The 15,011-nt window shown below is 56.4% G+C and overlaps 1 protein-coding gene across 4 annotated transcripts in view; it reads right to left on the reverse strand.

Annotated features, from left to right (window-relative positions):
* Nucleotides 1-421: 421 nt before the first annotated feature.
* The window catches only part of PTPRU (protein tyrosine phosphatase receptor type U), an 88,448-nt gene continuing 73,858 nt past the window's right edge, over nt 422-15,011 (reverse strand). For all 4 annotated transcript variants that reach the window (XM_061390301.1, XM_061390292.1, XM_061390282.1 and 1 more), the window contains 12 exons: nt 14,262-14,298; nt 13,577-13,674; nt 13,380-13,496; nt 12,424-12,578; nt 10,866-11,001; nt 9,461-9,610; nt 8,397-8,570; nt 5,750-5,890; nt 3,515-3,640; nt 3,234-3,391; nt 1,818-1,953; nt 422-1,606 (listed from right to left, as the gene is read on the reverse strand). In XM_061390301.1, the coding sequence (XP_061246285.1) occupies nt 1,544-1,606; nt 1,818-1,953; nt 3,234-3,391; nt 3,515-3,640; nt 5,750-5,890; nt 8,397-8,570; nt 9,461-9,610; nt 10,866-11,001; nt 12,424-12,578; nt 13,380-13,496; nt 13,577-13,674; nt 14,262-14,298 (1,491 nt within the window). In that variant the 3' untranslated portion in view covers nt 422-1,543. The remainder of the gene's footprint in view (nt 1,607-1,817; nt 1,954-3,233; nt 3,392-3,514; nt 3,641-5,749; nt 5,891-8,396; nt 8,571-9,460; nt 9,611-10,865; nt 11,002-12,423; nt 12,579-13,379; nt 13,497-13,576; nt 13,675-14,261; nt 14,299-15,011) is intronic.

A 15,011-nucleotide genomic window follows, 5' to 3' on the forward strand; every position in this document is an offset into this window, starting at 1 on the left:
TGTCTCATTTCATCCTAAATAGAACTGTCTCCATTTTACAAATGGAAAAGAAACCAAGGTCGGGAGAGGCAGCTGATTGGCCCAGGGTCTCACAGCCCTGGGGGACCATTTGTCTGACACCAAAGCCTGAGCTTCTCAGGAGGGACCCAAAGGAGCTCAACCTAGATCCAAGCCCACAGGGGCTGAGAGGCAGCTCCATGGCCATCAGAGGTCTCGGGATAAATCCTCCGGTCTGAGTGCTTCAGAGGCTTGGGTGGAGCCAGCTCTGCAAGTGGAAGGCCCCTGAGTGATGCTCGGGTCCATGCCTCTCCCCCCATTTTATGGATGGAAAATCCAAGACCAGACTGGGGCCCTCCCTTGGCACTGGGAGGCTGGGGGCAGGTTCCAGTCAGGCTGGTCAGACACATAAAAGGCTGCTCGGTGGCATTCAGAGAGCACGTTTATTTACAAAGCGCTTTACAAACAACCAGTTTATGCCTCCCCACAGCCCCCTGCGAGGTAGGTCAGTAGTCATATCTACAGTTTACAGATGGAGAAATTGAGGCACGGAATGGGGGTGTGGCCTGCCCCATTTTAAAGAGAACTTCCCACCCACCCATCAAAAAATAAACAGAAAAGCATTGATCTTCCATCTCAAAATATACCTTCTTTCTCCAAACCCTAGGGGGTGGTGAGCACCCCTGACAACAGCGCCCCAGGAGGCACCCTGACCAGGAGCCACAGGGACCTCAACCCCAGGGGCTGTCGTGCAGCCTTACCGATTGTCACTGACCCAGGCGGAGCAGGACCCAGCCAGTGAGGCCTGAAGTGACAGGCAGAGGGGGCTGAGGTGATGTCATTCTGCAGACATTGGGTCAAGCAAGAAAGGGACCCCACACAGGACAGGGTAGGGACGGGCAGATCCTGGTTTGCGGGAGGTCAGGGCACATTCAGGGACGCAGAAATTCGGGGTTGGGGGGATCATGAGCAAAATATCCCTAGGGCTGCAGGGAGGCGAGGGGTGGAGAAGGGAGCTGAAGTTGCCCCTGCGAGGACCAGTCTGAAGTGCCTACTGGAGAATCAGGGCAGAGTGTGGTCTCCCCAAGACCTGCAGGGGCTGGCCAGATGGGATATTAGATGCCAAGCCCCAGTGCACGCTCTCCCCACATCGGGCCAAGCTGGGTGGAAACCCTGGCCTGCCATTTGCTCTGCAGGGCTTCACTCATCTCTGCCAAGGGCTGGGATGCAGTCCAGGGGCTTGGGTCTGGGGCCCCCAAGCTGGCAGTTCCAAGCCGGCCACTCTGCCAGGAGGTGCCAGGGCTCTCAGCAGGCCTGCAGGACCCCGTGAGGCAGGCTGGGCTGCAGTCTTGCTAAGCTCCTCCTTGGCCCACAGCCTGCTCACGGCCATGCTGAAAGGCCCTGCCCACAGTGGAAGGGGGCACCAGGCTGGCCCAGCACCCACTCCAGTGCTTTCCCTGGGGGCGCAGGTCTTCCTCGTGGGTCCGCTGGGGATGGTGGGCCTGGCCCTGAGTGCGCAGTGGGTGCCCCAGGCCAGGGGCCCCTGCTATCTTGACTCCAGCCCCTCCAGGTACTCCAGGGCCACGTCATAGCAGAAGTGGTACTGATCCTGGGAGAGGGACAGGAGTCACCAGCCAGGTCCCTCTCTGCCCCACGGTCAGGGAGAAGGGAGAAATGGGGGTGACGCTTTCGCACCACAGGACTAGACCCCAAGGCCCAACTGTGGAGCCCAGATACGGGAGAGGGTATCCGAGGGGGGCCTGGTAGGGAGTGGACCAGGAGGTTGGAAGCGGACGGGCAAGGGGTACAGGGCTCCTCACCAGGGTCTCCACCATATTGGGTTTGTAGTTCCTAAGCGTTTTGGCAGCAAAGAAAACGTCCACCAGGTTGTGGCAGCGGATCATTTCCAGGACCGTGGCGCAGGCGCAGAAGGTGCCGCTACGGCCGCCCCCATTTCTAAAGGAGAGACATGAAAAGATTTGGGGTTGGGCTTGCGGGGTAGGGTGAACTCAAAGATGGAGAGCAGGGCCAGGGAACCCAAAAGAGAGGAGTCCGGGAATCCAGAAGGGAGGGGCCAGGACATCCAGGAGGGAGGGGCGGGGCCTGGGATCCTAGAAGGGAGGAGTCAGGGAACCCAGAGGGGAGGGGCTAGGACACCCAGAAGGGAGGGGCGGGGCCTGGGACCCTAGAAGGGAGGAGTCAGGGAACCCAGAGGGGAGGGGCTAGGAAACCCAGATGGAAGGGGTCAGGGAGCCCAAAGGTGGGCAGCAGGAAGCGCTGGTTAAGGGGGTAGAGTCAGAGGATAAAGGACTAGCATCCCAAGCGGAAGGTATCTAGAACAGAACCTCTAAGAGAAACAGAGCAGATTCTGAGAACAAGGAATCGAGACACACTCCAGGAGAAAGACACCCAGACAAAGTCAGTGACAGAGGAGAGCTGCAAGGCAGCAAGCAAAAATCCAGGCAGCAGAGTGGAAAACAAACACTGAGATCACCAGTCACCCCCAGTATCACAGACACAGCCTCAAGCGCACAGAGACACTCCCAAACGGGCGGCACCGCCAGGGAGACCCTCTGATTCCCCCAGCCCTCTCCCTCCTCTGCTCTCTGTGACCCGGGGCGGTGCTTCTTTGGGAGATGAGGGACAAACAGGCCCTCTGTCCCCTTCCTGAGGGGCATCTCCCACTAAAACCAAAAGCCCTTGAGAGGGCCAGGCCCTGCCTGACTCAGCTCCCTGCCCCTGCATCCTGTGTGCCCAGCCTGGCACTAGGGTCAGTAAGTGCTGAAAGCATGAAAATGTGGGGAGCAAAGGAATGAGTGCACCCAGATGTGAGTGAATAGATGAACCTGTGAATGAGGCATGTAAATGAATGCACGAGGAAGGAAAGAAAGAAAGTACATGCATGCAGGCACGAACAAAGGCCAGGATTCCATTGGCTTAAAAAGTGTACCACTACCGTATCATGGGTTCATCTATTTACACAGGACTCTCTCCAATTAAACTGGCAAAGTCAAACATCACAAAGAGGCTATACTGGTCACGCGTTTAGGATGGAGTCCACACCCTGGAAAGTGACAGGGCTCCTCCAAGGAAGGCAGGGTCAGCTTTATGGGGCCATGCTGTCCGGAAGCTCAGGGCTGGGATGCCAGCCCTGAAGCCCTCTCTCACCCCGACCTCTGCCCCTGGTCCATGGCGCCCCAAGCCCTCTTCCCACCCAAGGGCGGGCCGGCACTCACAGGCAGTGCACGATGGTGCGCCCGTCCCCGCTCTCCGCCTGCCACTTGTCCACCGCCGCCAGCAGGTGCAGGAAGGCCTTCTTGGAGTCAGGAGTGTCCCGGTAGGCGGACCAGCGCAGGAACTGGAAGTGTCGCACCAGCAGGTGCCCCTCCTGCATCTGGGGTGGAAGCAATCAGCCAGGGGACCTGAGCACCAGGGTTCCACGGCCCCCTGGGGACCTCGAGAGGGTCCAGCCCAGCCCCCACCCAGGTTCTCATCCTGGAGCTACCACCCCACTCACCCGAGAGATGTTCTGCACCCGGAAAACTCGGGCCACCAAGTCCTCGTCCGCTGTGCCTGACACGAACTCCACCTCCATGAGGCCATACTGCTGCCGGCCTGGCTCCGGCCAGTACTGCGGGCAGGGCTGTTGTGCAGGATGGGAAGGCGAGCTGAGCTGAGCCGAGCTGGTGGGGCAGCTGCTGCTCACACCCACCCCCAGACCTCCATGTTTGCCCAGGAGCCCACCACTCACTCCAGACTCACGTTCAAGTCCCCCCTCCGCCCCCCAACATCCCACCACTCACCTATCAAATCACAGTGTACACCCGCCCGGTGCGTTTGTACTGATACACTCAAGTCAGCAGAGACAAACTCTTCGTTGTGGGTTCATTGACACCGCTGTGCCGCTAGACAGCTATACCTAACACCCTCACAAGCACATACACCTCCCCCTGGCTGCCTTCTTCCAAGGACAAGCCTCAAATGACCCCCGCTCACCCCAGCACCCCTGCCCCGAGGCCTTCTCTCTCGCTGCCTCAGCCCTCCAGCATCAGCTTACGGACATGGGGTGTCCCTCTGTTGCAGCACAGCTTAGCACCCCCCTACTCCTGCCCCAGGACCCCTCCGTGGAGTCAGGGTCCTAAAGGTACCCCCCTCCAGGTCACATTCTCAAGCCAGTGGAGGGACAGGGAAGGCACAACCCCCTTACACACAAATATGTGGGTCTTCTGGGGAGCTGGTCTGAAGCCCCAGCCCTCCAGTAGAGCCTTCTAGCAAGGCTCTTCCTTCCTCCAAGCCCCAGTTTCTCCAGCTGTGAAATAGTCCCCGGGCTCCTCCCAGGCAATACCCTGCTCCATCTGCCTCCCTCTCTGACCATGAAGGAAAGACACCACCTTCCTCTTTCTCCTGGGGTCCTGGCAACTCCTTGCATTCAGGCCTTTGCACATGCTGCTCCCTCCCCATGGACCACTTGTCCCCCATCTCTTCACCAACTCAACTCTACCCTTCCAGTACCTCTCAGCTATTACCTCCTCCAGGAAGCCCTCCCTGATACACCATCCCCCAGGCTCCTCTGTGTCCCTGTACCAGCTCCATGGTAGCCTTCTGCCTCTGCTGTCATGATCAGTTTCAGTACCTGCTTCCCCTAAATCATGAGATCTGGGAGGGGCCACATGTTCCCTGTCCACCTCCCCACCAGGTTGATAGGGAGTGGCCCATGAGCAAAGGTGGTTGAATGAATAAACAAACATGTGACTAGTGAATGACATCTATGTGAGCCTCCCTCTGGGTCCCTCCCCTCCATCTTAGTAAGGGCAGGGTTCATGCAACATGGGACTCCCTCAGACCCCTGCCCAGATCCTGGAGCCCATTACCCTGAAGTCCTAGGTCATTTATACCAACTGCCTGACTTGCAAGGAGCCCAGTTAACAATCTTCTCCAGGCGGCCATCTCCATGCTGTCATGCTCATCTTATAGCAATGGTCATATGGAGCTGGAAGGCGGGGTGTCTGGACCTCCCAGGAGTTCCAGCTTTTGGAGCCCCAGAAAGAAATGAGGGGAGCTGCCTCAGGCCGAGATCACTGACCACCTTCTGGAGCATCCTCAGAAGCAATGGTCACCTTCATCATCTTCACCCCTGTCACGTACCGAGCACCTGCAATGTGCCAGTCACGGCGCAGTGCTAAGCATCCCACGCACATCTCACACCATCCTGATGATAATCTCATGACGGAACAGGTGCTGAGATAGTCCCCATTTCACAGAAAAGGAGACTGAGGCTCGAAGAGGTGTATTAACTTACCCTAGATCAAACTGTCAGAAAGTAAGGAGGCTGGACTTCTACTCTGCCTCAAAGGCCCCCATGATTAGCTGAGTGACAGGAAGCAGAGGCTGTGGGAGGAGGCAGCCCCAGGTAAGGGGCACGGCTCTGCCACTTCCCAGCTGTGTGACCTGGGAGAAGTCCCTCCACCTCTCTGGGTCTTAATTTTCTCACCTGAAGCCCGTAAGTGCAGAGCAGAGTCCCTAGTATACATCAGATACTGCCTAAAGAGCAGCTGCATTTCTCTGGGCTGAGCCTGGTTTTACAGACAAGGAATCCGAGGCTCTGGGAGTGGGTCAGACACATCTGAGGCAGCTCAGCAAGTAGGCACGGTGGCAGAGCTGGGCTCCAACCCCTGACTTTTGCCATGCGCCCTTGAACAGACTGAGGCCTGGGCAGCAGGCAGCTGGCCAGCCTGGCCAGCGGAGCCCTCACCCAGGCGGAGTTGGACTGGTGCAGCTGGTTGAGCATGACGATGGAGGTGCACCCGTAGTCGTAGACCAGCCGCCAGAAGTCGGGAGTGGTGCTCTGCAGTGGGTGGAGGGTCACAATGAAGGCCGCGCTCCGGGTGTAGCTCTGCAGGGAAACCAGGACTCAGCGCCCAACACCGCCAAGCCTCTGCCCCACTGTCCTCCTGCCCTGCCCACCCCAGCTCCACCCCACAGGACCAGGCTGCCTCTAGGGACCCAATGTGGAGTCTGGCTGGCACCGTGGGGCCTGAGTTGACAGGGTGAGCCCCCAGGCCTCTAAGGCCCAAGCCCATGGCCCCCCTGAGCTAAATAGCGGAAGATTCCCAATAGGTGGCAATGGAAGCTTGGGCGTGGTGGGCAGAGGCTGGCCAAGCTTGCTCCCTGCTATTCGCACCTGCTGTTGCTGTTACCTGGAACAAACTTCCCAGGTGTACAGGGCTCTCTCCCTCACTTCTTTCTGGCCATTCCTTAACTTCAACCGCTTCAAAGAGGCCCTCTTTACCAATTCATCAAAAATAACCACATGCATACCCCAAAACCCACATTAAACACTTCCTCTATCTGGTTGCTTTTTAAAGAAATTAACAGTAACTGACAGTCCATTGTATACTTGTTTGTTGACTGTCTCAACCCATTTCCCCAAAGGCAAGGTTCAGGAGAGCAGATTTTTTTCAGGGTGTGGCCTGTGACCAGAACTTTATAGGAGTTCAAGAAATATTTTTTTAATAAACAATTATCTAGGTGCCTTCCAACTCCATGGATGAAGGGTCTGGACCCCAACTCAAGCCCCCAGACCAGTGACCAGTACTGACCCCATTCCCTACTCCTGACCTTGCCCCACCAGGTGAGCCAGCCACAGCCCTCTCCCCATTTCAGTGCTCCAGCCCCAAGTCTCCTGTACCCTGCCCTGTCCCTGCTGTGCCATGTCCCCTCCCTCTCCTGATGCTCTTCTGTTACCACCCCCTCTCCCCAGGACCCACCAAAGGCTTCCTGATTGGCAGCTCCCCAATGCCCAGCCCAGCCAGACTCTCCAACACTCAGGCCTGGGCACCCAGTGGGGCTCCCTGCAGACTTAACCACCAAAAACGGCCCCCACCTGGCCCCCAGATAAGCTCACCGCAATGCAAGCAGCAAGGCCTGGCTCATAAGCCTCAGGCCCTGCATGGCTGGGATCAAGTGTGACATATCACAGCCCCAAGGAAGCTTCTCCACCGGACTGGCCCATTCCCACCAGGCCAAGGAGCCCAATGTGACCCTCTCCAGCTCAGGGGCTCAGGACCTCAGAGAGCCTCCCCTCCATCGCCCCCATGTGCAGACGGGTACGCTGAGGCCAGAGAGCAAGCCGAGAGTGAGGCCACAGATTCCAACGTCCCCCTCCAAAGCTCACCGGCACCCTAGGCCACCTCCCCAGGACCCCAGCCCCTTCTCCGTTCACTCCCTTCAGTGGCTGTGACTGCTCGCCCCTGCTTGCCTTCAGCTCACTCCAGGAAGCCCCTGGGGAAGGAAGTATGGGAGCTTTCTCTCTTTGGAGAAACCCCACTGTTCCCTGCACCACTGTGCCAAGAGGTTCTGGCTAAGAACTGGGCCAAGAAAGGCCCATCTGCCTCATCTCTGCGATGGGGAAAGCTCCCTCCCCACAGCCCTCATCTCCACGTGGATGGACATCCAGTGGTGACATCCACCTTCACAGGTGGGACAAGACCAGAAGTGCTCAGCTTCTGAAGGGAAGGCCCTCCCCTTCTCTTTCCAGGCCAGCTCTTCCTCAGAAGCTGGTGCATTCAACTGTTGCTGCTCCCCACCAACATGTAAAGGCCTGCCCCTTGCGGGGAGGGGCTCTAGCTGGACTGCTGAGTCTGGGAGGACAGGTCTGCCTGCCCGAGGCTGAAGGAGTAGCCATCCACGTAGCCACACAGCTGAAGTCACCTTCTCCAGTCTCACCAGTTTCCTTAGAACAGTAACATCTTACCTCCACCTGTGTGCCCCTGTACCTCTCTCTCAAACTGGTTCCATTTAGGAAGGAATAGGAGGTCACTCACAAGACTTGTCCCCCTCAGGCAGTGGCACCCTAAAGTTATTCACTGGACCCTAAATTCCCTGGTTCTGTTTGCAAAGCCCAATAAAGGGGGTGGAGCCTCCTGAGCTGGGAGTAGAGGCTTCTAAACAGCTCCTGAGTCCTCAGACCACTGGGCATGGGGAGCAAGTAGCTACTCCAGGCCAGGTTCCTGGGCAGGCTCTAGCTCCACCACCCCAGGACAAGCTCCCCTGGCTCCAGATACCAAATCTCACGTCCCAACCCCAAACCCTCCCAGCCTCCCTAGCCAAAGCCCTTGAATCATTCATCCTACCCCAGGTTCTGCTGGGCCTAACCCTGGAGACAGCCGTGCCTGAACTCCACCACCCAGATCCCTACTCAGACTGAGGTTAATACCTGAGGGGGAGCACTGGTTCTTGAGTGCCCTGAATAGAAGATCCTTGGTGCGGGAGGAAGGCCACCCAATGGGCTGCCCCAGAAAGGCAGAGGGCTCCCCTAACCTGAGTCCTCCCTGGCTCCTGCACCTTCCCTCACTGCTGGGTGAGGGTGTCCCAGAGCCCAGCCCACCCCCGCGCCTCACGTCAGTCAGGGCCGCATTGATGTAATTGTTGGGGTCCCCGTCCGTGGAGACGAGGAAGGGCAGGCAGCGGTCAGGCGGCAGGACATCCATGCTGCGGTTCTTGTCCCGGTTCCGGGGCAGCAGGGCGATGCTGCACTCCTCCACATCCAGCGGCGGTGTGACCGAGTTCAGAGTCTACAGAGAGGGAGAGGAAGGGAAGGTGATGTCCCATGTTTGTGGGGTCTCCTCCCCGCATGAGGCCCCATGAAGGAGACTGGGCTGGGTTATTATGCCCATTTTATGGATGGAGAAACTGAGGTCCAGAAAGACGAGAGAGAGGGAGGGAACCCAGGCTCCCTGGATTCAGGCTGTGCAGGGCCCGGACGGAGCTCTGGAGACTGGAGTCTGCCTCCTTGCCACCTGTATACTGTAGACAAGCTGTTCTATCTCTAAGCCTCATTTTCCCTCTGCTGTAAAATGGAATAATTATTTGCCTACCTCAAAGGATTGCTGGGAGAATAAAGTGAGATAACACCAAGCCTGGCACGTGCACCAGCTTCAATACACAGAAGGCACCGTAAGGATCACTCCCAGGAGCCAAGCCCTGAAACCCCAAGTCTTCCACAAGTGGACTCCAGGGCCCTGGCACAGGTGGCCACCTTCCAGGCCCTGTCAAGGAACGCCTGGCACAGGAGCAAGCCGAGGACTCTGGGCCACCTCCCCTCCCCTCCTGCCTTCATGCCTCAGGCATCCTGACTCATGGAGTCTCCATTTCTTCCTCTTGTTCTTCTTGATGTTGTTTTTCAGTCACTCAGTCATGTCTGATTCTTTGCAACCCCATGGACTGTAGCCCACCAGGCCCCTCTGTCCATGGGATTCTCCAGGCAAGAATACTGGAGTGGGTAGCCTTTCCCTTCTCCAGGGGATCTTCCCAACCCAGGGATCGGACCCAGGTCTCCCACATTGCAGGCTGATTCTTTACCAGCTGACCCACCAGGGAAGCCCCCTACAGCACTGAGCGCCTCCCAATGCCACACACATGCTCGCTCACGAACCACACCTATACACACACACTCATGCCCCACCTGGAACTCCTCCCGCAGCTGGGAGGAATTACTCTGAGGGTCAATGCGGATCATTTCCTTATAGGTGGCCTTGAATTCGCTGACAGGGATGGTGGTCTCCCCACACAGGCAGGCCTCCAGGATTGCATCATGGATAAAGATGTACTGCTCCTAGAACAGGAGGAGAGAATATGAGGAACCAGGAGGGGAGCAGAAGTGAGAGACTTCAGGGTCAGGAGGAGGCAAGTTCAAAGTTGCGGCTGGGGTGCTCTGAGGTAGAATCCAGCCATGTGTTACTCCATGTGGGACCCACCATACTTGAAACAGCCTCCACGGATATTTGCTCATTGATCTCACATTTCATCCCATAATAACCCTACGAGAAGCTCTGAAGGTGAGGGGACAGCCCAGGGTCACACATCTAGAGAGGAGACAAACCCAATAAGCATTATGTCTTGACTGTAGAACTTATGACCTGGGCCCAGTGCTGTGTGACCTCACCCAAGTGAACACGATGGAGCTGAGCTTGGGAAGACCCTGAGAGGCTGGCAGCTGTGCGATGACCTAGAGGCAGGGGACGGCATGTGATGGGGAGGGAGGCTTCAGAGGGAGGGAATATATGTATGCATATGGCTGATTCATGTGGTTGTACAGCAGAAACTAACACAACACTGCAAAGCAATTATCCTCCAGTCTTAAAGGATATCCTAGGATAAACCTGGAGAAGGCACTGGCACCCCACTCCAGTACTCTTGCCTGGAAAATCCCATGGACGGAGGAGCCTGGTGGGCTGCAGTCCATGGGGTCGCTAAGAGTCGGACACGACTGAGCAACTTCACTTTACTTTTCACTTTCATGCATTGGAGAAGGAGATGGCAACCCACTCCTGTGTTCTTGCCTGCAGAATCCCAGGGATGGGGGAGCCTGGTGGGCTGCCATCTATGGGGTCACACAGAGTCGGACACGACTGAAGTGACTTAGCAGCAGTAGCAGTAGCAGTATGATAAACCATTATAGAAAACAATATTCAAAAGAAGAATGTATATATGAGTAACCAGATCACTTTGCTGTACAATAGGAATTAACAACGTTGTAAATCATCTACGCTGTTGTTCAGTCACCAAGTCATGTCCGACTCTTCGCGACCCCATGGACTGCAGCATGCCAAGCTTCCCTGAACCTCACCATCTCCCGAGGTTTGCCCAAGTTCATGTCCACTGCCTCGATGATGCCATCCATCTCATCCAAATCAACTGACTTCAATAAAAATAAATCTTAAAAGAAAGAGGCTGGCAGGCCAAGTCCAGGGATGGGAAAGGACAAGGCGACATCCTAGGACACCCTTCTGACACCCTCCACCAGCTTCGCGCTCCCACACGAGGGACTCTTGTCCTGGAGGGGCTGTGGGGGAGGGCTGCACCCTCACCTCGGTCTGGATCATGTTGACGCGCCGGGAGCAGAGGGTCTTCACGCAGTTGTAGATGTCCACGACGCCCTCACACTCCGCCATGTCCAGCATCACATCCAGAACGATGTAACACCCTGTGCGGCCAGTGCCCGCGCTGGGGAGAGAGCACCCAGGGCCAGGTCAGAGGCCTGGGGAGGGAGCCCAGGACCGCGAAGAAGAAGAGAGGAGACCTGGGGCCCTGGGCCATATCTGCACCACACAGGCGACGGGGGACATGGCGGAGCCTAGGAGGAGGCTGCAAGAAGAGTTCCAGGGAAAGTGACAGAGGACAGAGGGGGAGCTGGGCCTTGGGGATGGAAAGGAAAGAAAGGGTGGAGAGAATGCAGACCCAAAACCAGCTCAACTTGGCAGCTGTGATGGGGGAAGAGGAACAGAAGTGATGCTCAGTGTAACCCAAGAATGTTCTGGTCTCCTGGATGTCTGGAAATCTCCTACACATCCTTCAAAGCCCTACACACTTAAACCCATATTCAGTGGAGCCTCCAGGAAATGTCAGGCTTTTGAGTTCCCACAGCAATCTGGGTGGACTCTTACCAAAACCCCCTTCCCTCTCCGTGGTCACTGTTTATGGGGCTGTCTCCCTACCTCACTGTGAGCTCCTTGAGAGCTAGATGGGGTAGAACCCATCTCTGGAATCCTCACATTTAGCACCAGGTAGAGCAGGGTTGAGAGGAGGGGGGAGGACAAAGATGACACCAAGATCTCAAGCTTGAAAATGGTGAGAGCGACGTGTTGGCCAGGACACACAGCCAGTGGGTATCCCATATGCCACTGATAGGGGCTGGAATTAGTGAAACCACTTTGGAAAATTGTCCACAGTATCTAGGAAGGCTGAACATCCACAGAGCAATTCCACTCCTACATACCTACCTCCCAGAAATGCAAGTGTGTGTGTCAGCCAAAAGACATGCAAGAGAATGTCCTTAGCAGCACTGTTCATAACAGCTCAACGCTGGAAACCACCCAAATGCCTCCCCACAGCAGAATGGATAAGCACACGGTCGTTTGTTCACACAGCAGAATTGGATACAATATGGATGAACCTTACAAGCATAAGGCTGAGAGAAAGTCAGACTCCAAGGAGCACCTGATGTGTGATTCCACTGATACAAAGTTCAAAAGCATGCACAATGAATCTCAGGCTTAGAAGTCAGGAGAGCGATCACTCTGGAAGGGAGGAGGTGGGGTACAGGCCAGAAGGGAGTTCCAGGGACTTCTGGGTTCTGTTAATGTTCTGTTTCTTGATCTGAGTAGTGCTGAGTCCTTCACAGTGAAATTGGGGAAATTCCTAAAGCTTACTTATTAGTACAATAACCCATAATAATAAGCTACACTTCTCAGTGTGCACACAACGGTGCCAATCCCAGAGCCGAAGCTCAAAGGGCAAAGGGCACCAGCGGGTCATTCTCCCCTGTCCTCTGCCTCTGAGCAGGATGGACTCGGGCCCGGTCTCCTTTAGGAACCTCGGACAACCTCGTTCCCCACCCCCTTCTCCCTGGGCTCCCCAGCACCCCACCTGCAGTGGATGACCACGGGCCCAGCGTCAGGGGGCGTGGAGGCCTTCACACGCCGGATGAAGGCCAGCAGCCCCGTGGCGTGGTAGGGGACGCCGTGCTCCGGCCAGGCCGTGAAGTGGAACTGGCGGACCTCGTGGCGGGCAGAGTAGCCTCTCTGGGGAGATAACAGAAGTGACAGTCAGAGCCCCTGCCAGCGTCTACCAGACACCTGCAGTGTGCTAGGCACCGGATGCTGGAGTCTACCAGACACTTGTAGTGTGCCAGGCACGGGAGTGAGCGTCTCACCGCAGGAACTCGGTTCACCCCAATGAGACTAACGAGGTGGGTATTAATGACTCATTGTACAAGTAAGAAACCTAAGCCTCAAAGACGAGAAACCGCTTGCCCAAGAAGACAAAACACACGTTAGGCAGGGGTTGGGCCAGGATCTGCAAGTCACCCACTTCCGCCACCTGCTACACAACTGCCTGGAGAGATCATTTTGATGCTCTCAGTCTTAGTTCAAAGGAGGGAAACTATCCTTCCTCTGAGGACTTTATAGACAGTCAAATAAGACTGTGCCATCCCTCACCTGCGGCCTTTCATGGGTGATGTAACCACTCTTGAGCCTCACTTTCCCTATCTGTAAAATAGGGCTAATGGCAAAGGCCTAACCCACGGACTGAAGCAGGCCTGAAACAATACGTGTAACGAGCTGAGCACAGCCGGGCACAGAGCAGGATCGGCACCTGGCAGCTGTCCTCATCGTTCTCTATGTTCGCACCATCCTCGTCATCTTGACTTCCTCTTGCAGTCAGCAGTCAAGACGGCCACCTTCCCATCCTTTCACAGTGCCCCCTGCTCGGGATGCAGAGGGCCACCCCCACCCTCCACTCCTGGGCTGGGGGGGCGGTGTGGGCCCTGCCCCACCTTCTCAGGCACCCCAGCAGGGGCCTGGTGACCACAGGAGACTCACCCGCTCCAGGGCAAAGCTGCGCACGACATACTCGGCTAGAGTCTCTGTCTTCACCAGCGTGATCTTGATGTCCCCGTACATGTCAGAGTCCTCTGGCCAGTACCGCGAGCATTTCACCTGGAGTCCCCAAGGGGCAGGCTCAGTGGGCTCTTGACTGCCCCCACCTGCCACGCCCCCTCCCCCGGGGCCCCACTTACCCTGCCCACCTCCACCAGTTTGGTGATCATGACAATGCTGGAACAGTGTTCCTGCCATACCATGCGCCAGAAGTCGTAGACCATCTCAGGCTTTGGCCCTGGGGCGCAGAGAGGGCTTGTCTCTAAGGCCAGGTCTCCACCCAGGCCCAGCACACCACAGCCCACACCACTGATGCAGGCCAGGAGGGTCCTGAGCCCCAGTGGGGGCTTCATGCTCACCCCCACACACCCCCATCAACTGCCCTTGGGGTGGTCATTATCAGAGAGAGCCTGCCTGGAGACCCCGGTCATCCTGAGTGGAACCCAGGAGGAAGAGCTGGAGGGCCATGGCACAAGCTTCCAGGAGGGATAGACAGATGGACAGTGGAGAGGATAAGACACAGCCCAAGGGACCCAGGCAGCCCCCAGACCAAGAGGCACAGTCCACACCCATGAGGACCGAGGCTGGCTGACCCTTTTGCATGCAGACAGACAGGTGGACCAGGAGCTACACGCAGACAGCAGATGTCGGGAGACACAAACACAAAGAGGGAACAGATATGGATGTCCAGATTCCAGAAGATCCAGACAGACAGACAGATGGAAGGCAGACAGGGAGGCAGGCAGAGCAGCAGGGAAGGCAGGAAGGCAGACAGAGGGCACTCAGCACACTGGGGCGGGGGTGGGGGGAACATGGGCAGAGTACCTTGAGTGGCTATGAAGTGATTTGACCTGTGGTAACCCTGGAACAGGAGAAGAAGGTGTGTTAAGACCCAGAGGATTGGCCCCTCACTTGCTCAGGCCCCTCTGCCCTCCTCTCCCAGCAGCTGCACACACAGCCTCCACTCAGGGAAGTGCCCCACCCTCTTGACCTGTCCTTTGCCCATCCCCAAGTAAGGAAGGAAGTAGAGCCTGGATACCAGGGTCGTGGGTTTAAACCCATCTTTGCTACGTGATCCAAGGGAAGACACGACTCCTTCACAGGCCTAGAGGGTCTCCCCTTTCATAATTGGGGATAATTGTCTGTAATCTGCTTATAACCCAGCTGCTCTTTGGAGACAAATACATTGCAGGGTCACCCTACCTTGTTCCCAAAGCCCCAGAGACCCTAAGCAACCCCAGGCCCCAGGCTGGGTCTTGTCAGTTATCTCAGCCCTGCTCAGGGCAACCAGAATGGGCAATGTCCCTCCCCACAACCCGGTCACCCAGGGCTTGGGGTGGCCCAATGAAGGCTTCAGGTTAGGAGCAAGTGAGCACAGGAGTTGCTCGTGGCCCTTAGATAAAATGTTTTTTAAAATCTTCAAAGTCAATAATAATGATAATAACGATAATAAATAACTTACATAGTTATTTATTAAAATAATAATAAATGTTTGAGGCCCTGTTATGGACACATACTGTGCTAAGCACTTTACCTGTATTATCTCCCACAAAAGAGGCCAAGAGCTACTTTCAT

Source organism: Bos javanicus, chromosome 2 (genome assembly GCF_032452875.1).
Source record: "Bos javanicus breed banteng chromosome 2, ARS-OSU_banteng_1.0, whole genome shotgun sequence".
In the NCBI taxonomy this organism is placed as follows: Eukaryota; Metazoa; Chordata; class Mammalia; order Artiodactyla; family Bovidae; genus Bos; species Bos javanicus.